Source organism: Hypanus sabinus, chromosome 26 (assembly GCF_030144855.1).
Source record: "Hypanus sabinus isolate sHypSab1 chromosome 26, sHypSab1.hap1, whole genome shotgun sequence".
NCBI classification, from domain to species: Eukaryota; Metazoa; Chordata; class Chondrichthyes; order Myliobatiformes; family Dasyatidae; genus Hypanus; species Hypanus sabinus.
Window position 1 is genome coordinate 19,947,225 of NC_082731.1, and position 23,134 is coordinate 19,970,358.

The 23,134-nt window shown below is 52.9% G+C and overlaps 1 protein-coding gene across 1 annotated transcript in view; it reads right to left on the reverse strand.

Annotated features, from left to right (window-relative positions):
• tep1 (telomerase-associated protein 1) overlaps positions 1 to 23,134 on the reverse strand; it is a 107,727-nt gene that overhangs the window by 41,737 nt on the left and 42,856 nt on the right. Inside the window, exons 18-28 of the mRNA XM_059951602.1 lie at positions 17,368 to 17,544; positions 16,695 to 16,815; positions 14,682 to 14,803; positions 12,809 to 12,922; positions 11,804 to 11,921; positions 11,048 to 11,233; positions 5,952 to 6,127; positions 4,785 to 4,929; positions 3,405 to 3,584; positions 2,223 to 2,315; positions 1,686 to 1,818 (exon numbers count right to left, since the gene is read on the reverse strand). Of these exons, the coding sequence (XP_059807585.1) occupies positions 1,686 to 1,818; positions 2,223 to 2,315; positions 3,405 to 3,584; positions 4,785 to 4,929; positions 5,952 to 6,127; positions 11,048 to 11,233; positions 11,804 to 11,921; positions 12,809 to 12,922; positions 14,682 to 14,803; positions 16,695 to 16,815; positions 17,368 to 17,544 (1,565 nt within the window). The remainder of the gene's footprint in view (positions 1 to 1,685; positions 1,819 to 2,222; positions 2,316 to 3,404; positions 3,585 to 4,784; positions 4,930 to 5,951; positions 6,128 to 11,047; positions 11,234 to 11,803; positions 11,922 to 12,808; positions 12,923 to 14,681; positions 14,804 to 16,694; positions 16,816 to 17,367; positions 17,545 to 23,134) is intronic.

Here is a 23,134-nt window from a genome sequence, read left to right on the forward strand (position 1 = left end):
CCAAGACCCACGGATGGCCGATTTCGCCAGCCCCAGGAGCAAGTTGACAAGGACATCCTCATCCCTCCATGCCCCCTCCTTATCGGTTGACCATATGTAAATAGGGTGGGGCTGTAATGCAACCAGAAGGCAAGAAGCAGCCCACGTAAATACGCAAAAGGGGCTGCAGCCTCACACAGCCCAGGTACATGTGGTACACGGTCTGGTCCAGCCCGCAGAAATGACATGCGGGTGGGAGATCCGTGTCCAAACTAGAGGATTTACTGCAGGGCACCGCTCTATGCAGCAACCTCCACCCCAGAGCCCCCAGGTGCATGGGAAGAATTCCCTCGTCAAGGGAGCTCCCTCACCTGCAGGTGAAAGGACCGACCGCCATGGCGTGTCGGGGCGGTGGACAAGGGCTAGGAAGTGGAGGGTGTGGAGCAGCAGCCCATACAGATACCTCCTACTTGCACCTCTGAATGGGATTGTGGGTATCGAGGAGAGACAGCTCAAGTTGTGTGGACTCGGCTCTCGGATAAGATTGCGGTCCCTGGGCCCGACAAACAGCTCAGCCTGAGTCGGTCCACACAACTGAGCCGCACCGACAGCCACTGAGGTAGGGCAAGGGCCGGCCAGGACCCCGCCCTCCGCCTGAGGAGGGGATTCCCGGCCTGAGGCGACCATGTTCCAGACTCTCAGTAGGTCCTGATAGAAGCCGGGCAGACTCCGCAAAGCAGTACGGCTGACACCCGCCGGTGGTAGCCGCATGTCTTCGTGAAGACAGCAGCCCCTCCGGAGGAAGAATGTCGCCAACACGTGCCACCTGGGAGGGTGCTCGGCGTCCAGGAATCTCTGCAGAGTCCTGAGGCGGAGAGCCGCCAGTCGCATTCGTACACGCACCAGCGACTGTCCGACCTCTCCCACTGGGAGACTCAAGACCGCTGCAGAGACCCAGTGCTTCCTGTTGCCCCAGAAGAGGTCCACTAACTTCCTCTGCATTCTCACTACAAAGGGGCAGGAGGGGCCAAGGTGACCATCCGATACCACAACATGGAGGCCACCAGCTGGTTTATGACCACCACCCCGCCTCGATAGGAAAGCACCCTGAGAAGGCCTGACCAGCGCCCCGGGCCATGACTTTCATCTCCAGGTCCTGCCAGTTCGCCAGCCAGGTCTCCCCAGAAGGACTCAGGTAGACTCCCGGACAGAGAAGACTTCTGGTGCTCCACTCAAAAGCTCTCATCTCCTCTGGCAGGGTCCACCTGCCACTGACCCTCTAACCATTGCCGAGAAAACTTCATGGCACCTGCGCATCCTCGATTCAATGTGGAGGGAGCCTTGCCCTGTGTCTGACCCTGTCCCTGGGAGTGTGTGACGGGACGGTGTGGAGGGAGCCTCACCCTGTGCCTGACCCTGTCCCTGGGAGTGTGTGACGGGACGGTGTGGAGGGAGCCTCACCCTGTGCCTGACCCTGTCCCCGGGAGTGTGCGACGGGACGGTGTGGAGGGAGCCTCACCCTGTGTCTGACCCTGTCCCCGGGAGTGAGTGATGGGACGGTGTGGAGGGAGCCTCACCCTGTGTCTGACCCTGTCCCCGGGAGTGAGTGATGGGACGGTGTGGAGGGAGCCTCAAGCCATGTAAAGTGCCCAGGAGGTTTGGAGTGACACTCCACCCCCTGCCACCCCCATTCCGTAGCCATTTACCTCTCTCGCTGACGCTGAGAGTGCAGAAGGCAAAGGTCACTGTCTCTGCTCCAAATTCCTGCTCCAGTCTCCCCAGCACCCACTGCAGCATCTGGCGGAGGGTTGAGGGCATTGCGCGGATCCTCTCCGAGACCTGGAGGAGGAGGTGACAGAGAGGGGATGTTGACCGTCGGTAGGAGGAAGCTCTGTTTTCCTGCAGTCCTGATGAAGTGTCTCGGCTCAAAACGTTTATAATTTTCTACTGAAGCCGAGTCCCTCCAGAATTTTGTGTGTGTTGCTTGGATTTGCAGCATCTGCAGATTTTCTCCTGTTTGTCGTAGGAGGGATCTGTGGACTTGGCATCAGAGGTGAGGAGCAAAGGGGTGAACCAGAGGACGGCCTGGCAGGAAAGATGTGTTGTGGGTGCAACAGGCCGGGCATTAGCTAGGGGGGGCAATATGCTGAGCATGGGGGGGGGGGGGCAGAAGTCCTGGTGGGCTGCGGAAGTGGGGGAGGAGCGGAGTCAGGGAGGTCAGGGGGCCGTGCCTACATCCTCACCTTCTCGAAGACCCCGAATGTGCGGAGATCCTCCGAGGCCATCTTGAGGTAGAGGGGCTGGTGTGACTCCCTCTTCGCCACCAGCAGTCTCATCTGCAAGGGGCACAGGATTCAACTGACTCTCGTGTCACACTCACGCCTCCCTTCTCCCCCCACCACCCAATTTCCCTGGCGATTGCAGAGCAAGCCCCCTCCACCCTCAGTACGTCACGATTTGAGAGCGGGAATCTAAATTTGGATCCGGCCACAGGACAAAGTGGAGTGTCCCTGGGTGGGGAGCACAAGGTCACAATCAGTATAGTGGGGGACTTCTGGGACTGGTGAGCACCCGCAGGGAACTTACTGTTTTATAGACACAAAGAATAAAATTTTAAATTTTAATTTGCTCGCTGTCTTGTAAATACTTGATGTTTGCAGCTCGTGCATTTTGTGTGAATAAACTTCTGTGCTTTTGCAAAAATGAAGGGACGAAATGGAGAGGGTGCAGAAGGAGTTTATCAGCGTGCTGTCTGGAATGGACAGCATGAGGTCCAGGGAGAGGCTCAAGATCGTTTGGGATGCTTTCTCATTGATGACTGAGGGAAGACCTGATAGAGGTTTATAAAACTACCAGAGGTCTGGATAGGATAGAGAAGTCTTCTGCCCCCCCCCCCCCTCCCCAGGATGGAAATGTTACGTGCTGGAGAGCTTCGGCTTAAAGGCAGGAAGTGAAATGTTTAAATGGAGATGTGCAGAGAAAGCCTTTTCTCCCCCCCCCACCCCGAGAATGGGGGTGGGGTGGGTCCCAGGAATGGTGGTGGACTCAGATATGACAATGAGGTTTAGCAGGTTCTTAGATAGAATGGGGGGATAGGGAAGCCGTGCAGGCAAGTGGGATTAGTCGGGCCTGACATCATGGACACCACCGAGAGGGTGGGCCCCAGGGAGCAGAGCAACCCCCCTTGCCCCCTCTCCCTGCTGCCAGCCACTCTCCCATACCACGCTCCTTGGCACTCCTCTGGTGCCCCTCCCGCTATGCTCCCTCACCCCTCCTTGCAGGCAGTCCCTGCCTCACTGCTGCCTCTCCTCTCGTTTGTCCGCCGTTCTTTGGTACCTCTTCCTGTTCCACCCCTCCTGTCACCACTCGGTCACCTTCTCGCCCCGCACCCCACTGAGCCCCTCACTGCTCGCTCCCGCCCCCACCTGGTTGTTGAAGGGCGTCTCCGCCAGACGCTTGCCGTACTGAGCCAGACTGGCGCGCACGACCTGCGCCCTGTCCAGCGGCTCCAGCGGCCCGAGGCTGCAGGCCAGCGCCTGCCTGTGCTTGTCCAGGGTCCGGTGTAGGTAGGATCCTTCCGTCACCGACAGCACCAGGGTCACCCCCTGCAGGCAGCCAGGGAAGCACTCAGAAAGGGACAGGAGGGCGAGGGCAGGAGCAGGGGGTGGGTGGAGGGGAGGGGAAAGAGAGTGACGGACGCAGAGAGAGGTGGAAAGTGCTGCACGGAGGATGGGACAGCAGAGAGGGAATGTGGGAGGAGTGAGGCACACAGTTGGGGGGGAGAGGGCATGAAGTGCAAGGGGGAGGGGGCGTGTACTGTGAGGGAGCTGGGGGTGCAGTATCATGGAGCGAGAGGGTGTGAAGTGTGAGGGGGAGAAAGGAGGAGCGAGAGGGGGCAGGGGCTGGAACAGGAGCGAGTGGGGGCAGGGGCTGGAGCAGGAGCAAGGGGGGGCAGGGGCTGGAGCGGGAGCGAGGGGGGGCAGGGGCTGGAGCGGGAGCGAGGGGGGGCAGGGGCTGGAGCGGGAGCGAGGGGGGGGGCAGAGGCTGAAGCGGGAGTGAGGGGGGGCAGGGGCTGGAGCAGGAGCAAGGGGGGGCAGGGGCTGGAGCAGGAGCGAGGGGGGGCAGGGGCTGGAGCGGGAGCGAGGGGGGGCAGGGGCTAGAGTGGGAGCGAGGGGGGGCAGGGGCTGGAGTGGGAGCGAGGGGGGGCAGGGGCTGGAGCGGGAGCGAGGGGGGCAGGGGCTGGAGCAGGAGCGAGGGGGGGCAGAGGCTGAAGCGGGAGTGAGGGGGGGCAGGGGCTGGAGCAGGAGCGAGGGGGGGGCAGAGGCTGAAGCAGGAGCAGGAGCGAGGGGGGGCAGGGGCTGGAGCGGGATGAGGGGGGGCAGGGGCTGAAGCTTGAGTGGGAGCGAGGGGGGGCAGGGGCTGAAGCAGGAGCAGGAGCGAGGAGGGGCAGGGGCTGGAGCGGGACGAGGGGGGGCAGGGGCTGGAGCAGGAGCGGGGGGGGGGGTCAGGGGCTGGAGCAGGAGTGGGAGCCGGGGGGGGGGGCAGGGGCTGGAGTGGGAGCGAGGGGGGGCAGGGGCTGAAGCAGGAGCAGGAGCGAGGGGGGGCAGGGGCTGGAGCAGGAGCGGGGGGGGGGGTCAGGGGCTGGAGCAGGAGTGGGAAGAGGGTGGGGTGGGCGGTTACAAATTGGAGCCGGGGCAGAGGCGGGTTGGGAGTGAGGAAGCGGGGGGGGGGGCAAGGGGCTGGTGTGGGAGCGAGGGGGGGGGCAGGGGCAGAGGCGGGGTGGGAGTGGGAAGCGGGCTGCCTACCTGGGTGACAGGCTCGGGTATCCAGTCAGAGGAAGGGGAGCCCCCGGCCCCCAGTAGCTGGTCTGCACCGTCCAGCAGGAGGATCAGCCGGCGCCGGGAGCTGGTGCGGCTCGACAGCAGGTTGTGGAAGTGTAGCACCAGGGGCCTGAGGGACAAACAGCAAGAGCCCCCGTCAGCCCAACACAGACCTCATGGGTGTGGGGTACTCAGAAACCTCCCAGTCAGACCTTCCTGCTGTTCCCAGCTCAACACTGAGCTTATTACTTCTGTTCTGTGAGCTTCACATGATTTCATCTACATGTTCTGTCTCTCCAGGCACGTGCCTGTGCACAATTGTGCCCATTCACCCATACCTTTGCATCTGCCTGCCTGTATCTGTGTGCGAGTTGAGAGAGGGATCTGGACTGCACGGCTGAGGGATGGACTCAGCTCAACGCGTGCGTGCAGGGCCCAACGCCGAGATAATTACTCACTTCAGGAGCTCAAGTGTAAGGATGGGGTTGCACTTCCTGTCAGTGCACAGCTCCCTCAGAGTGTCTGCACGGAAAACAGAGTGGCATGCTTGCCTCTCCCCGTCAGCGACGGAGTTCAGCAGCCAGGAGGTTACGTTGCGGCTTTATGAAACTCTGGTCAGGCCAGTAGACGAGAGACCGAGCTGCCAGGAGATCACAACGGACAGACAACATTTATTGTGTTTTTTGGTAGCTATCTTTCTGTAACTATTGGTAGTTAACTTTTTGCTAATTATTATAAGTTTGTTTTTTGATATACTTCCATAAGCAACTGTGGCAACTTTTTTCTTTGGTGATAACCCACAGTGGGGCAAGTTTCCTTTCCACACAGAGTGATGGGTGTCTGGAACGTGTTGCTGGTGTAGGTGGTGAAGGCAAACGTAACAGGGGCATTTAAGAAGCTCAGACAGACACATGAATGTATGGGGATTGGAAGGATTCTGACCAAGTGTGGGCAGAAGGGATCAACTTAATTGGCCATCACTGGCTTGATGATATTGGCACAGCGTCGTGGGCTGAAGAGCCTGTTTCCGTGTTACAATGACACTCCGCATCGACACTTCCCGAACTTCCAGATCTTGCCGCACCTGGGGCTTTTGAAGTGAACAGAGACCCCACGCACCGAAGGGTTGGCCACGCCTCACTTCCAACTCACCTGTGGGTCTGAGGAACGTCGCGGTCCGAGTGTGGGTCCAGCTGCTGGCAGACGCGCCGGAGGAAGGCGGTGCTGCTCTGCGCCCCCTCACCGGCCGCGGTGAAGTGGTAGAAGACGCTGCACTGCGCCGAGACGTCTGACGGCTCGGAACGGGAGAGCTGGTCGACGAGCCCGGCCTGAGGTTGGAAGGGGGGGGGGGGGGGGGCGGGAGGACAGGTGAGTATTGATCAGGGACAGCCAGAACCGCAGGAGGCTGGCTGGTCAGGGTTTGCGATCCAATTCCCACACCCCCTTGCTCTCTGCAAATGGATACCAGCCCCTCTCCCACCGTTCCTCAGAAGGTAGACCCACCCCTTCAGGGTCCAGTCTGGTAAAACAGACCCAACACCACTGGCTCAGGACATGCCCTCTTCTCATTGTTACCATCGGAATGAGCCTGAAGACACACACTCAGCGATTCAGGAACAGCTTCTTCCCCTCCGCCATCAGGGAGGGGGTACAGGAGCCTGAAGACACACACTCAGCGATTCAGGAACAGCTTCTTCCCCTCCGCCATCAGGGAGGAGGTACAGGAGCCTGAAGACACACACTCAGCGATTCAGGAACAGCTTCTTCCCCTCCGCCATCTGATTCCTAAATGAACACTACCTCAGCACTTTATTTCTGGAATTTTTGCACTACCTATTGTAACTTAACTATTAATGTAATTCAGTTTGTTTTCACGATATTTATTAATCAAACATTTTATTGTACTGCTGCTGCAAAGGCAACCGATTTTGCAACATATGCTGGTGACATTAAACCAGATTCTGCTTCCCGTCGGTCACCAGGGTCCTGGAACCGAGCTGCACAACCCCAGCCTGTCCTCCGCAACGGGACCCTGCGGACCCACCCCTCGCGCTGCCGCAGGCTTGTTCCCAACTGCATTTTCTCTCTGCCCCGTCCGTGGAACCACAAGTGCACGCAGGGAGTTGAGGATGCAGCTCAGCACATCACCGAAACCAGCCTCCCTCCACGGGCTTCTCACTGCCCCGGTAAAGCAGCCAGCATCGTCAAGACCCCCGCTCACCCCAGAATTCTCTCTTGTCCCCTCACTCAGAAGAATCAAAAGCCTGAAGCTACATACCACCAAGCTCAAGGACAGCTTCTGCGGCCGTTATCAGACTACTGGAGGGCTCCATAGTGTGATAAGATGGACTCCTGACCTCACTATCCACCTTGCTGCGAGCCTCCACCTGCTCTGCAGCTTCTACGCTTTACCCTGCATTGTAATTGTATTAGCACAACTCAATGGTCCCTGTAATGAACTTCAGAAAAGGTAAGACAAGGGAACACACACCAGTCCTCAAAGAGGGATCAGAAGTGGAGAGAGTGAGCAATTTCAGGTTCCTGGTTGTCAGTATCTCTGAGGAGCTAAGGCGGCATCCATCATTAAGGACATCCTCACATCCTCCACCCAGGAGGTGCCCTCTTCTTATGACTACCATCAGGAAGGAGGCACACACTCAGCCATTTAGGAGCAGCTTCTTCCCCTCTGCCATCTGATTTCTGAATGGACACTGAACCCATGAACTCCACCTCACCAAGAAGGGTCTCGGCCCAAAACGTCAAATGTACTTTTTCCCCCACGGATGCTGCCTGGCCTGCTGCGTCCCGCCAGCATTTTGTGCGTGTAGCACTATCTCACTACTACTTTTAAATTTCTTTTTATTCCCACTACTTGTTTAACAATTTTTAGACACATTTCATGACATATGCCGGTGATATTAAACCAAATTCTGATCTGTGTAAACAGCATTTCACTGTATCTCAATGCATGAGACAATAATAAGCCAATAATTCCAATTCTGTGTGCTCTCTTATAATCGGTAGCTTCATGCCCTTGACCCGCAGAAAATGGGACAAATAGGGAGGGGGGTTGCTGACTGGAAAAGGGGAGGGGGTCAGGATGAATCTTGCTAAGAAATATTTAAGCCAAATACAAACTTACACACTCAACACAGTGTTAACGGCAACGACTTAAAATGGTGGATGGCGTCGTGATCCGACTTAAAATGGCGGACGGCGTTCTCCTCCCTCCACAAGCACGAGTTGTCCGTAAGTCGGACATTCGTAATTCGGGGACTGCCTGTACTGCAAGCGGGGTCTAACTAAGGTCTTATATAGTTGTAACATTACATCATGGCTCTTGAACTCAATCCCATGGTTGATGAAGGGCAAAACACCATACACCTTCTAAACAACACTGACAACCTGCACAGCAGCTTTGAGTGTGCTATGGACACAGACCCCAAGATTTTGCTGATACTCCACACTGCCAAGGGTCTCACCATTAATATCATGTTCCATCTTCAAACTGGACCTACCGAAATGAGCCACTTCACACTTACCCGGGTTGAACCCCATCTGCCACTTCTCAGCCCAGTTCTGCATCCTGTCAAAGTCATGCTGTAACCTCTGACAGCCCTGCAGACTATCCACAACACCACCAGCTTTTGTGTCATCAGCAAACTTGCTAACCCATCCCTCCACTTCCTGATCCAGGTCATTGATAAAAATCATAAAGAGGAGGGGTCCCAGAACAGACCCCGGCAGAACATCACTGGTCATCAACCTGCATGCAGAATACGGACCATTGACAACCACCCTTTGCCTTCTGTGGGGCAAGCCAATTCTGGATCCACAAAGCAAGATCTCCTTGGATCCCATGCCTCCTGACTTTCTGAATGAGCCTTGCGTGGGGAGCCTTATCAAATGCCTTACTGAAATCCATATACACTACATCCACTGCTCTCCCCTCATCAATGTGTTTTGTTAACATCCGCAACGAATCCAATCAGGTTCGTAACGTATGACCTGTCCATGACAAAGCCATGCTGACTATCCCTAATCAGATCTTGTCTCTCCAAATGCTGAGAAATCCTGCCTCTCAGCATCTTCTCCAACAATTTGCGTACCACTGAAGGATGACTCACTGGTCTATAATTTCCTGGCTACTCACTGGTTTATAATTTCCTGGGTTTCTACAAGTCCTGGCAACGCCCTCGTAAATTTTCTCTGCACTCGTTCAACCTTATTTGCGTATTTCCTGCAGGTCGGTTACCAAATCTACACACAATATTCCAAACTCGGTCTCTGAAACATTTTATACTATTTCAACATAAAATCCCAACTCGTACTCAATACATTGATTTATGACAACTAATATGCCAGAAAAGCTTTATGACCCTACATACATCTGATGCCACTTCCTAGGAATTATAGCTCTGTATTCCCAGATCCCTCTCATCCTCTGATTTGCTGCACTCCCTTGCCCTACCGCTCACCCTGGCGACCCTGGCACCCGGGAGGTGGCATACCATCTGGGAATTTCATTTGTGTCCACAGAACCTCCTTTCTGTTCCCCGAACCAGCAAATCCTCCAGTACCATAGCTCACCTCTTTTCCCTTCCCTTCTCAGCCTCAGAGCCAGAGACCAGACCTCTCTCTGCTGGGTCATCCCCCCCACAACAGTATCCAAAGTGATGTTCCTGTCATTGAGGAGAACAGGCACAGGGGTACTGTGCGCTGGCTGCCCATCCCCTTTCCCCCTCCTGACAGTAACCCAGTTACCCCGTCCTGCCCCTTGGCCGTAACTACCTCCATGTATACTCTAGGCAACACGCACAAAATGCTGGAGGAGCTCAGCAGTCTTTCCCACCCCTCACTTTCCGATTTCCACAGGGATTCTCCCTGTGCGACTCCCTTGCACACTTGTCACTCCTTGAACCCATCTTTGCAAGCGGAACAAGTTCCACAGCTGCCCCGACCTCCTCCCGACCTCACTCCCCCTTCAGGGCCCAAACAGTCCTTCCGGGTGAGGCTCACTTCACTTGCGAATCTTTTGGGGTCATCTACTGTATCGGTGCTCCCGGTGTGGCCTCCTGCACAATGGTGAGACCCAACGCTTCACCAATCTGAGAAAAAACAGCAGGATCTCCCAGCAGCTACCCATTTCAATTCTACTTCTGATTCCCATCACGACATGCCAGATAATGGCCTCTTCTACTGCCATGATGAGTCCCCACTCAGTTTGGAGGAGCGACACCTTATATTCTGTCTGAGGTTTTATATTCTGTCTGGGTAACCTGGGTAATTGAATTGACTATATTTCTCGATTGATTTCACGAATTGATTTCTGGTAACTGCCCACCTCCTTCACCATTCCACATTTCTGTTTCTCTCTCTCTCTCTCTCTCACCCACTTCCTTACTTGGCCATCACCTCCCTCCGACATTCCTCTTCCTCTCCTTTCTTTCATTCTCTCCCATCAGATTCTCCCCTCCTCTAGCCTTTTATCCTTTTCACCAATCAACTCCACAGCCACCCTTCCCCCTCTCCCAGTTTCACCAATCACCTACGCCTTGCACTTCATTCTCACCTCGCCCCCCCCCCCCACCATTCTTACTCCGATTTCTCCTCTTTCCCTTCCAGCCCTGATGAAGGGTCTCGGCCCGAAACTGTTCATTCGTTTCCACAGATGATGCTGAGTTCCTCCAGCATCTGCAAAGATTCTCCTGTTTGATGCCCGGCAATTGCTTAAAGCCAGATTTAGGTAAAAGGTCACTCCCATGTCTCTCTGGTGAATGGCTGTTCACCTGACGCTGTGGGTCTGGGGGTCTGTGGGTCTGTGGGTCTGTGGGTCTGGGGGTCTGGGACTAATACCTGAACTTGTGTATAAACTTGCTTTTGACGTTGGTGCAGAGGGTCTGGGGGTCTGTGGGTCTGTGGGTCTGGGGGTCTGAGGGTCTGTGGGTCTGGGGGTCTGGGACTAACACCTGAACTTGTGCATAAACTTGCTTTTGACTTTGGTGCAGAGGGTCTGTGGGTCTGAGGGTCTGGGGGTCTGGGGGTCTGTGGCTCTGTGGGTCTGAGGGTCTGGGGGTCTGGGGGTCTGTGGCTCTGTGGGTCTGGGGGTCTGGGGGTCTGTGGGTCTGGGACCAACACGTGAACTTGTGCATAAACTTGCTTTTGACGTTGGTGCAGAGGCAGGTCGATCTGAAGATCTCTGTGGTGTAAGGCTCCGCGGGGAAGGCCGAACCGCGAGTGCTGCTTACCAGGAAGGTGGTCTTGCCCTCGCCGGGGCGTCCGTGGACGAGGAAGATGGTGCCCTTCCTCTGCTGGAGGATCTCGGCAGCCGCTGCGGAGAGCTGCTTGCGCCGGCCGAACAGCTGGCTGCTGTGAGCCTCCAGGAAGCTGCCCTGGAGGGTGTCTTGGTCATCCTCAGTGTCGCTCTGGCCCTGCTGGTCGGACGAAGAGCAGGAAGCAGTCAGGGGGAAGGTGGAGGCCCTGCCTTCCTGTCCCAACATCCTCACCTACCCGGGCCTCGGCCAACAGTGCCTCAGAGGCTGGGGGAGGGTCGGCGGGCGTGTGCACATGTTAAGGGGGAAACGGCAGGCAAAAGCATGCACAGGAAGATCCCACGATAGGATGCTTGAGGCAAGGTTTCTCGTGAGAGCTCCTTCCCTAATGCAGCTGGGATTGTGGGAGATTAGTGCTCCCTGGGGTTGGCAGTAGTGTCAAGGCAGGGGGCCAACCCCTTCCTGGAGGTGTAGAGGGGTGAGGAAAGAGTTAAGCTGCAGTTGGGATGAGGGGAGGTAGGGGCTGAGCATTTCTCTAGTGCTGGTGGAGACATCTCCCTTGTCTGGGGTAGAGTTGTGAGTAACCATTGTTGGGTTGGGGAGTGGATACTAGAAGGGGATAACCTCTTGGGTGTAGACCGAAAGCCGTGGGTGGGAGGGGTGGCTGTGAGCGTTCGGGGCTTCAGGGGAGGGCAGTGAGGGACGGTGTTTCACCGATTCAGAGAGACTAACCTGGCAGTGTTGAGCGAGCGTGGCCTCCCAGAGCTTGCGCAGTACACTGCCGCCGAATTCCTCCAGCCCGGCCAGGTAGGGCTTCCCGTGGAGGAGCCCCCCCCACTTGCTGCGGTAGCTGGAAGCAGATGACAGGGCGAGGAGTTGGGGACGCAGGACCAGACCCGGCCTCCCAGGCCGCGGCGGCTCGCAGGTGGGTCGCCGGACTGCGCCGCCAGACAGCTACACCGTCACCATCATACAGCTACACCGTCACCGCCATACAGCTACACCATCACCGCCATACAGCTACAGTCACCACCATACAGCTACACAGTCACCGTCATACAGCTACACAGTCACCGCCAGACAGCTACACCGTCACCATCATACAGCTACACCGTCACCGCCATACAGTTACACCGTCACCGCCATACAGTTACACCGTCACCGCCATACAGCTACACCGTCACCGCCATACAGCTACACCGTCACCGCCATACAGCTACAGTCACCGCATACAGCTACAGTCACCACCATACAGCTACAGTCACCACCATACAGCTACACAGTCACCGTCATACAGCTACACCGTCACCGCCACGGACCCCACAAATTCCGGGATGCTAACCTCTTCCTCAACCGCAGGATGAAAACTCCCTCCCTCCCCTGCCGCTAAACGCAGGAATGGAAACCCCACCCTCAACACCCACCTCACAAGTGCAGGAACCCCGTTTCCTCCCCACAACAGAGGGAATTAAACAATGTAAACTCCCCCCACCAAATGCAGGAAATCAAACACCTTCCACAACAAAAGCAGGAACAGGGTGTAATTGTCTACTTTTCCCCCGGAAAGGGGCAACGATCGGGAAGAGGTACAAGGTGGCAATTCGAGCTGGAAAGTGCATTTGGGGAAGGGATGTGACGGGCCGAACATCGGCACGACGTGCCATCATCACTGCGTTGTGGCTGAACTCGTATACATTGCGACGGAAAACGGGAGAAAATCACACACAAGATCCTTACTTCTCCATGATCAGCAAATCCCGCTCCTTCACCTCCCTCTTCAGCTCAGCTACCCGGAGTTTCGCCCCTTCTGACTCCGCTGAGAAGTCCGATGTCCACTGCTCTGGAATTGTCCTGTTCCAAAGGGCAGGTGGAGTGAGGGAGGGGTGATGGAAATAGTGTCCCATTCACCCCAACATATATGATCTCAATGGAACACACCCCTTCCCGTTCACTCTCACTGAATACAGTTCCAATTTATCCCACCCCTTCCCATTCACTATCCCACCCTTTCTCATTCACTCCCACCATAAACAATCCCAACGGATCCAACCCCTTCCCATTCACTCCCACCGAACACAATCCCAACAGACCCCACCCCTTCCCATTCACTCCCACCGTACACAATCCCAATGGACCCCACCCCTTCCCATTCACTCCCACCATACACAATCCCAACGGATCCCACCCCTTCCCATTCACTCCCACCATAAACAATCTCAACGGATCCCACCCTTCCCATTCACTCCCACCGTACACAATCCCAACAGACCCCACCCCTTCCCATTCACTCCCACCGTACACAATCCCAATGGACCCCACCCCTTCCCATTCACTCCCACCGTACACAATCCCAATGGACCCCACCCCTTCCCATTCACTCCCACCGTACACAATCCCAATGGACCCTACCCCTTCCCATTCACTCCCACCGAACACAATCCCAACAGACCCCACCCCTTCCCATTCACTCCCACCGTACACAATCCCAATGGATCCCACCCCTTCTCATTCACTCCCACCATAAACAATCCCAACGGATCCCACCCTTTCCCATTCACTCCCACCGTACACAATCCTAATGGACCCCACCCCTTCCCATTCACTCCTGCCATACACAATCCCAACAGACCCAACCGCTTCCCATTCACTCCCACTGTACACAATCCCAACAGACCCCACCCCTTTGCATTCACTCCCACCGTACACAATCCCAATGGACCCCACCCCTTCCCATTCACTCCCATCATACACAATCCCAACGGATCCAACCCCTTCCCATTCACTCCCACCGTACACAATCCCAATGGACCCTACCCCTTCCCATTCACTCCCACCGTACACAATCCCAATGGATCCCACCCCTTCTCATTCACTCCCACCATAAACAATCCCAACGGATCCCACCCTTTCCCATTCACTCCCACCGTACACAATCCTAATGGACCCCACCCCTTCCCATTCACTCCTGCCATACACAATCCCAACAGACCCAACCGCTTCCCATTCACTCCCACTGTACACAATCCCAACAGACCCCACCCCTTTGCATTCACTCCCACCGTACACAATCCCAATGGACCCCACCCCTTCCCATTCACTCCCATCATACACAATCCCAACGGATCCAACCCCTTCCCATTCACTCCCACCGAACACAATCCCAACGGATCCCACCCTTTCTCATTCACTCCCACCATAAACAATCCCAACGGATCCCACCCTTTCTCATTCACTCCCACCATACACAATCCCAACAGACCCCTCCCCTTCCCATTCACTCCCACCGTACACAATCCCAATGGACCCCACCCCTTCCCATTCACTCCCACCGTACACAATCCCAATGGACCCCACCCCTTCCCATTCACTCCCACCGTACACAATCCCAATGGACCCCACCCCTTCCCATTCACTCCCACCGTACACAATCCCAACAGACCCCATACCTTCCCATTCACTCTCACCGTACACAATCCCAATGGACCCCACCCCTTCCCATTCACTCCAAATGGACCCCTCATCCCCCTCTCATTCACTCCCAATGGACTTAATATCCCTTCCCATCATACACAATCCCAACAGACCCCGTCCCTTTCCCACCCTTGCTCACCTCAGGACAGCAGGGTCTCTTGTGTAGACAAAGCAGGTCTGTCTGGGATCTCCCGGGGCCTGTCTCAGGAACTGCATCAACTCCAGCTCAGTGATGGAACGACCTTTTGGGTAGTCCTTAACCTGGGAGGATGGGATGAAACTCAGCACAAGAAATAGGAGCACGACCTGCTCTGCCATTCACTAAGATCAAGGATTATCTGGCCACAGACAGCCCCACCCTAATGCCTGTTCCCTATAACCCTCATTGCCCTGCTAAGCAGAGATCTGCCTCTCCTAAATATAATTCATGAGGTAGCTTTGCTGAAAAGAGAATTCCACAGATTCTCTAGTCTCTGGGAAAAGCAATTTCCCCACATCTCCGTCCTAAATCTAAATTTTGAGGCTACATCCCTTAGGCCCAAGTCTGATCTCGTCAACAGCAAAATAACTTTCCTCAATTCTTAGGCCTGTGGGTGCAGTTGGTGAGCAAGAGTGTTCACAGCCAGTGTATGAGTGGTGGAGATTGAGGAGGGTGTAAGGACTGGATACAATTGAAGAGGCAACTCTTGCACAGTATTCTGTACACTGATAAAACACCTCCACAGATAGGGTCAGACACAGGGTGAGGCTCCCTCCACACCGTCCCGTCACACACTCCCAGGGACACGGTCAGACACAGGGTGAGGCTCCCTCCACACCATCCCGTCACACACTCCCAGGGACAGGGTCAGTCACAGGGTGAGGCTCCCCCCACACCGTCCCGACAATCACTCCCAGGGACAGGGTCGGACACGGGGTGAGGCTCCCTCCACACCGTCCCGTCAATCACTCCCAGGGACAGGGTCAGACACAGGATGAGGCTCCCTCTGCAGAATACTGGCGTATTATTCCCCTTTGTTCAAGACCTTCCCACCAGTGGAAACATCTCCGCATCTCCTGGCACCCTCTCCGGACTTGACACATTTGGAGAGATGACCCTTGTTCTACCAGGCACTGAAGAACATAATTCCTATTCCTTTTTGTAACCAGACAACCCTCTTATCCCAGTAATCATACTTGGGGAATCTCTTCTGGACTGTTTCCAACGCTCTGTAAGTAACTGTACAATTCTACACAATACCTCCTCTTGCCTCTCTTGACCCCCCCCCCCACCCCACCCATCCTTTGGTCAGGGAGACCAGACCTTGGCAGAATGTTTCAGAGGCAGTCTCACTGAGAACTCGTATTATTGAGTAAGGGGTCTCTCCTCTATTTTGACACAGTCTCATTCACATGGAGACAGGCCGTTTGGCCCAATCTGTCCAACAAAGCTAACTATATTTGTCCACAATCAACTCCCATCCCCTAAACCATTTATTCTTCATGTACATGCACAAACGTCATTGTAACTGTCTTCATCGCGACCTCTTCCTCTGGCAGCTCATTCCACAGACCTGTGTGTGAAAAATGTCCTGTTTAAATCTTTCCCCTCCTGCCTTAAGCCTGTTCACTCTAGTTCTAGGCTCCTTACCCTGGGGAAGAGACTCCACTCCACCTGTCCCTTCTATGTTTTGCTTCATTTGATAAACCTTTATCAGGCCACATCTTCAGCCTCCTTTTCTCCAGGGAAGACAGCCCCAGCCTCTTTATAATTCACCTTGGTGAAAGCCCTGTGGTCTTCTTGAGCCTACTATACCCTTCCTAACTTTCCAATGCCCTTACTCATCTACATACCTAAATCTTTCTTCTCTGACCTCTCTAGTTTTAAACCCTACCCTACCCTGGGAAAATATCATAGTCATCTACTTCCTCAGGCAGGGAGACCAGACCTGTACACAGTATTCCAGGGGTGGTCTCACTCGCACTCTATAAATGGAGCAAGGGCTCCCTCGTCCTGCACTCACCCCTGTCGCTTCGAGGCGAGAGAACAGACCTCTGTCCCTGATAAGAGTTCAACATCACAACCTCTGTCTAGTACTGAACTCAAAAAGGGAACGTGGAGTTTCGGTAGGGGCCAGTGGGCTTTGAACATCCGAGTTGAGTTCTTCCTTACCCACTGGAACTGGGGCAGGTCTGGCAAGGAATAGTCGTCCAGGGTCTGTCCATAACGCTCGCCCAGGATCAGCACGAAGAGCTGGCAGCGGGCAACCTCAGACAAGCAAAGCTCCAGTTGCCTGCGGACGGGGGAGAAGCAGGGGGAAGATGAGAAAATCGTCGGGGGTGTGAAGGCGAGAGGGGGAGTGAGGGCAGGAGGGCAAGCTGAAACAAGGAGAGTCCCGGCGATGGGTGGAGGGTCACCACGGAGACACGGCATGCATCAGAGGGAGGGGGGAGGTCACATTCCAGGGTGGCGGTCGGAGGGATGTCACGCGAAAGGTCAGCGGGGTGGAGTCAGAGGGAGGAGGACCCGCAGGGTTTCAGGAGGGAGGCCCTACCACAGGGTCAGGTGGAGTTCATTCTCGAGGGTCAGGGGGTCAGTGTTAGTGGAAATTCATGACTGAAGGTTGCGGATCAGTGTCAGAGAGTCACACAGGATCATGAGGTCAGTGTTGTAGGAAAAGTCATAGGGTCAGTGTCAGAGGAAGGTCATGCCGTAAGGTCGGGGGGGGGGGGTTAGCGACCAAGACTTGTGGGGGAGGGGCTAAAGAGCAAGGGTCGCGGGGTCAGAGTGGGGTTCTGAGCAAAGGACAGGGATTGGAGGGCAATCGTAAGTCCAGGCCACCCACCTGTTGCTGCGGCTCTGCTCCTCGGTGATGCCCCAGCGCAGGTCGACCTCCTGCAAGTGGATTCGGTGGGGAGCAGCCCTAGCGCGCAGCTCAGGGAGGATGGCGCGCACCAGCAGGTCCCGCTCCCCCGCCATGTCCCGGAACGTGGAGGAGACGAAGATCCGGACAGTCCTCCACCTGCAGGGAAACAGGGTCGTGGGGTCAGAGCCAAGTCACTGTCAAACCGCCTTTTTTTAAAAAAATAATACCTTTTAAGATTTGTGCTGTTTAACAAACTCATGAATTTTTCAAACTCACTGACAGAAAGCGATATAGAATCTAAACTAACAGTTTGTCATCTTTCTTATTGGTAAGTATTAACACATTATATATATGTAAATCTTTTAATTATGTAGCCTATTAATCACTAAGGAACTCTCTTTATCTTATCTATAAAAGTGTTAAGATTTTTCAGAAGAGCCATCTTTTATTTCTTTATTCCATTGTCTTATACTCCTCAGTATTAATTCCCCTCATAGCATCATTTCTCAGCTCTTCCGTTAGTTTTCACTTTTGTTTGAATTCTAGAATAAACAGAAGTCTCGGAATTCAGACGGCTCACTGTTTTTCTCTCCTGGAAGGACCTGAGAGATCAGAAATGAGCATTTATTTCAAGGGGGAACCGAATACAAAAGCAAGGAGACAATGCTGAGGCTTTACAGGACACTAGTCAGGCCACACTTGGAGTATTGACAACAACTTCCGGCCCCATATCTCAGAAAGGACGTGTTGTCATTGGACAGAGTCCAGAGGAGGTGCACGAGGATGATTCCAGGAATGAAGGGGTTAACATATGAGCAAACACGAGGAAATCTGCAGATGCTGGAAATTCAAACAACACACACAAAATGCTAGTGGAATGCAGCAGGCCAGACTGCATCTATAAGGAGAAGCACTGTCAACATTAACAACAACACACACAAAATGCTGGTGGAACACAGCAGGCCAGGCAGCATCTACAGGGAGAAGCGCTGTCGACATTAACAACAACACACACAAAATGCTAGTGGAATGCAGCAGGCCAGACTGCATCTATAAGGAGAAGCACTGTCGACATTTCAGGCCGAGACCCTTCGTCAGGACTAACTGAAAGGAGAGATACTAAGAGATTTGAAAGTAGTGGGGGGGGTGGGGGAATGAGAAATGATAGGAGAAGACCGGAGGGGGTGGGATGAAGCTGAGAGCTGGAAAGGTGATTGGTGAAAGTGATACAGAGCTGGAGAAGGGTTATGGCCTCAGGAGAAAGAAAGAGGGGGGGGGGGAAGCACCGGAGGGAGATGGAGAACAGGTAGAGTGATGGGCAGAGAGAAAAAAAAACAAACAACTAAATATGTCAGGGATGGGGTAAGAAGGGGAAGAGGGGCATTAACGGAAGTTAGAGAAGTCAATGTTCATGCCTCCAGGTTGGAGGCTACCCAGCCGGTATAAAAGGTGTTGTTCCTCCAACCTGAGTGAGGCTTCATCTTGACAGTAGAGGAGGCCATGGACAGACATATCAGAATGGGAATGGGACGTGGAATTAAAATGTGTGGCCACTGGGAGATCCTGCATTCTCTGGCGGACCGAGCGTAGGTGTTCAGCGAAACGGTCTCCCAGTCTGCTCTGTATCACTTTCGTCAATCACCTTTCCAGCTCTTAGTTTCATCCCCCCCCCCCCCCCCCCCCCCCCGGTCTTCTCCTATCATTTCGCATTCCCCCTTCCCCCACTACTTTCAAATCTCTTACTATCTTTCCTTTCGGTTAGTCCTGATGAAGGGTCTCGGCCCGAAATGTCGACAGTGCTTCTCCCTATAGATGCTGCCTGGTCTGCTGTGTTCCACCAGCATTTTGTGTGTGTTGTTGTTAATGTCGACAGCGCTTCTCCCTGTAGATGCTGCCTGGTCTGCTGTGTTCCACCAGCATTTTGTGTGTGTTGTTGTTAATGTCGACAGTGCTTCTCCCTATAGATGCTGCCTGGCCTGCTGTGTTCCACCAGCATTTTGTGTGTGTTGTTGTTAATGTCGACAGTGCTTCTCCCTATAGATGCTGCCTGGCCTGCTGTGTTCCACCAGCATTTTGTGTGGGTTAACATATGAAGAGCTTTTGGCAGCTTTCGTCCTGTACTCACTGGAATTCATGCTGGGAGGAGGATCTCACTGAAACACACAGAATGTTGAAAGGACTCGATAAGGAGGACATGGCGCATCCAGAACCAGACCTCTGTTCCAAAAGATCACCCCCTCAATTTCCAGGCTGTGCCCTCCAGTTTTGGATACCCCCACCAGAGGAAACATCCTCTCCACATTCACCTTATCTTGTCCTTTCAATGTTCAATAGGTTTCAATGAAATTCCCACTCCCTGCGTTCTTCTAAATTCCAGCCTCAGCATTATATTCTATTGCCGCTGAAATGAATGCCAACATTGTATTTGTCTTCAGACTCAACCTGTCAAATTAACCTTCTGGGAATCTCCTAAGTCCCTCTGCGCCTCTGATGCTTGTGTTTTCTTCCCAGTTAGATAACAGTCTGTAGTTTCCTTCCTTTTACCAAAATGCATTATCATACATTTCCCAACACTGTATTCCATCTGCCACTATTTTGCCCATTCTTCCAATTTGTCAAAGTCCTCCTGCAATCAGCACTACCTACTCCTCCACCCATCTTCGTGCCATCAGCAAACTTTGCCACAAAGCCATCTATTCCATCATCTAAATAATTGATAAACAATGCGAAAAGTAGTGGTCCCGATACTGACCCCCCCGAGGACCACCAATAGTTACTGACACCCAGCCAGAAAAGGCCTCCTTTATTCCCACTCGCAGCTCCTGCCTATCAAGTCATTCCCCTACCCATGTCAGTACTTTTCCTGTAATGCCATAGGATTTTATCTTGTTAAACAGCCTCAAGTGTGACACCTTATCAAATATCTTCTGAAAATCCAAGTAAATGACATCCACTGCCTTTCCTTTGTCCACCCTGCTTGTTACGTCCCTGAAGAATTCTAACAAATTTGTCAGGCAAGGTTTCCTGTACAGAAACCATGCTAACTTTAACTTATTTTATCATTAGTCTCCAAGTACCCTGAAATCTCACCCTTCAGAATGGACTCCAACACTTTCCCAGCCACTGAGGTTGGGCTCACTGGCCTATAATTTCCTCTCTTTTACCTTTCTCCCTTCTTAAACAGTGGAGTGACATTTGCAATTTTCCAGTCCTCCGGAACCATGGCAGAATCAAGTGATTCTTGAAAGATCATAAAAACTGCACTTGCTATCTCTTCAGCATCCTCTCTTAGGACTCTGGGATGTAGTCTATCTGGCCCAGGTGATTTACCGACCTTAAGACTTTTCAGAACTTTTTCTGTTATAATAGCAATGGCACTCACTCCTGCTTCCTGACACTCACAGACCCCTGGCACACTACTAGCATCTTCCTCAGTGAAGACTGATGCAAAGTACCCATTAAGTTCATCTGCCATTTCTTTGTCCCCCATTACTACCTCACCAGCATAACTTTCCAGTGGGCCAATATCAACTCTCATCTCCCTTTTACTCTTTATATAACAGAAAAAACTTTTAGTATCCTGCTTTATTTTATTTCCCCTCGTATTTCACCTTTTTGTTTTTCTTAAGGCTTTTTAGTTGCCTTTTGTTCGATTTTAAAAACTTTCCAATCACTTTTGTTACGTTATATGCTCTTTCCTTGGCTCTTATACAGTCCTTAACTTCCCTTGTCAGCCACGGTTGCCCTGCCTTTGCCATTTGAGAACTTCTTCAGTTTGGCATATCTATCCTGCACCTTCTGAACTATTCCCAGAAACTTCAGCTACCTCTGCTCTGCCGTCGTCCCCACCAGTATCAGATAGGGTAGATATCTGCCCTTCCTCACACTAGGGGTTTCAGGAGGAAGATGTGAAGATTTTGATTCCCTCCCCCTTGCTCTAGCGTCTCTGCTTGTTGTCTATATTGTGCATAAGCAAGTTACATATAATTTAAGCTAAGTAACACACATAAAATGTATATATTGCTTAACATAAATTATGTCATCTTTATAATTACAAATTACAAGCCCTTTCCCGTCCCAGTGACGGGCTGTGGCTCGGAAGTGTTGACTGATCATTTCCCTCCGTGGACGCAGCCTGACGTGCTGAGGTCCTCAGGCAATTTGTGTTGCTCAAGATTTCCAGCATCTGCAGAAGCTCATGTATACCTCTATTATTGACCGTACAGAACAGCACAATGTTATGCCAAGCCTTTTAAACAACTCCAAGATCAATCTAACCACAGTAGTGTAGTGGTTAGCATGACAGCTCGGGGGTGTCAGAGTTGAGAGTTTAATTCCCCCACCCTCTGTATGAAAGTTTGTATATTCTTCCAGCGTGCACGTGGGTTTCCTCTGGGTGCTCTGGTTTCCTCCCACAAACCAAAGACGTACCGGTTAGTAGGTGAATTGGTCATTGCAAATTGTCCTGTGATCAGGCTAGGGTTAAAAATTAGTGGATGGCCAGTTTCCATAATTAGAGGAGCAGAAAGCGGACACCCGGATGGTATGTTGTCTCCGAAGTGCCAGGTCACAGATCGGATTCACGGTATTCTAAAGAGGAAGGGTGAGCAGCCAGATGTCATGTTACATTTTATTCTCAATGACATAGGTAGGAAAGGAGAATAGATCTTGAAGAGAAAATATAGGGAGCTGGGTAGTAATCTCTAGATTGCTGCCCGTGTCTTGTACCAATGAGGGTTAAGGATGATTTGGCAGATGACTGCGTGGTTGAAGAACTGGTGCAGGGGGCAGGGTTTCAGATTTCGGGATCATTGGGATTTCCTCCAGGGAAATTGTGATCCATGCAGATATGACGGGTTACAACTGAACCCAAGAGAGACTAATATCTTCACAGGCAAGTTTGCTAGAGCCATTGGGGAGGGTTTAACCTAATTTGGCAAGGGGTACGGCAACCAGAGGGATAGGGCAGAAGATGGGGCAATTGACGTACAACTAGATGTTAGTATGCAGTGAGACTGTGAGGAGAGACAGGCAGATGACAGAGCAAAATTGCAGTCAAGTGTAATAGGGGGCCAAAATCAAAAAGGGTGATGAATACAGGAATAAAGGAGTTTTATTTAAATGCACATAGTTAACAGAGTAAGGTAGATGATCTTGTAGTGCAGTTAGAAATTGGCAGGCATGATAGGCATCTCTGAGTCGTGGCCGAAAGAAAATCATAGGTGGGAGCATAACTTACAAAGACACACATTGTGTTGAATGGACAGGCAGGTAGCCGGGTGGGGGGAGGGGAGAGAAACTGTTGGTAGAAAATGAACTCAAATCCTTAGAAAGGGGTAACGTAGCATTGGTAGATTCCTTGTGGGTAGAGTTAAGAAAGCACAATGATAAGACCTTGATGGGAGTTGTACATAGGCCTCCAAACAGCAGCCAGGATGTGGGATAGAAATTATAATGGAAGCTGGAAGAAGCATGTTAAAAAGAGGGAATGTTGCGATAATCATGGAGAATTTCAGTATGCAGACAGATTGGGAAAATCAGGTTGGTGCTGGATTCCAAGAAAGAGAATTTTTTGAAATGTCTACATGATGCCTTTTTAGAGCAGCTAGGAGAATGGCAATTCTGGATTGGGTGTTATGCAATGTCTCAGATTTGATGAGGGAGCTTTAGGTATAGGAACCCTTAAGAGTTAATGATTATAATATGATAGAATTCACCCTGCAGTTCGAGGAGGAGAAGCTAAAAC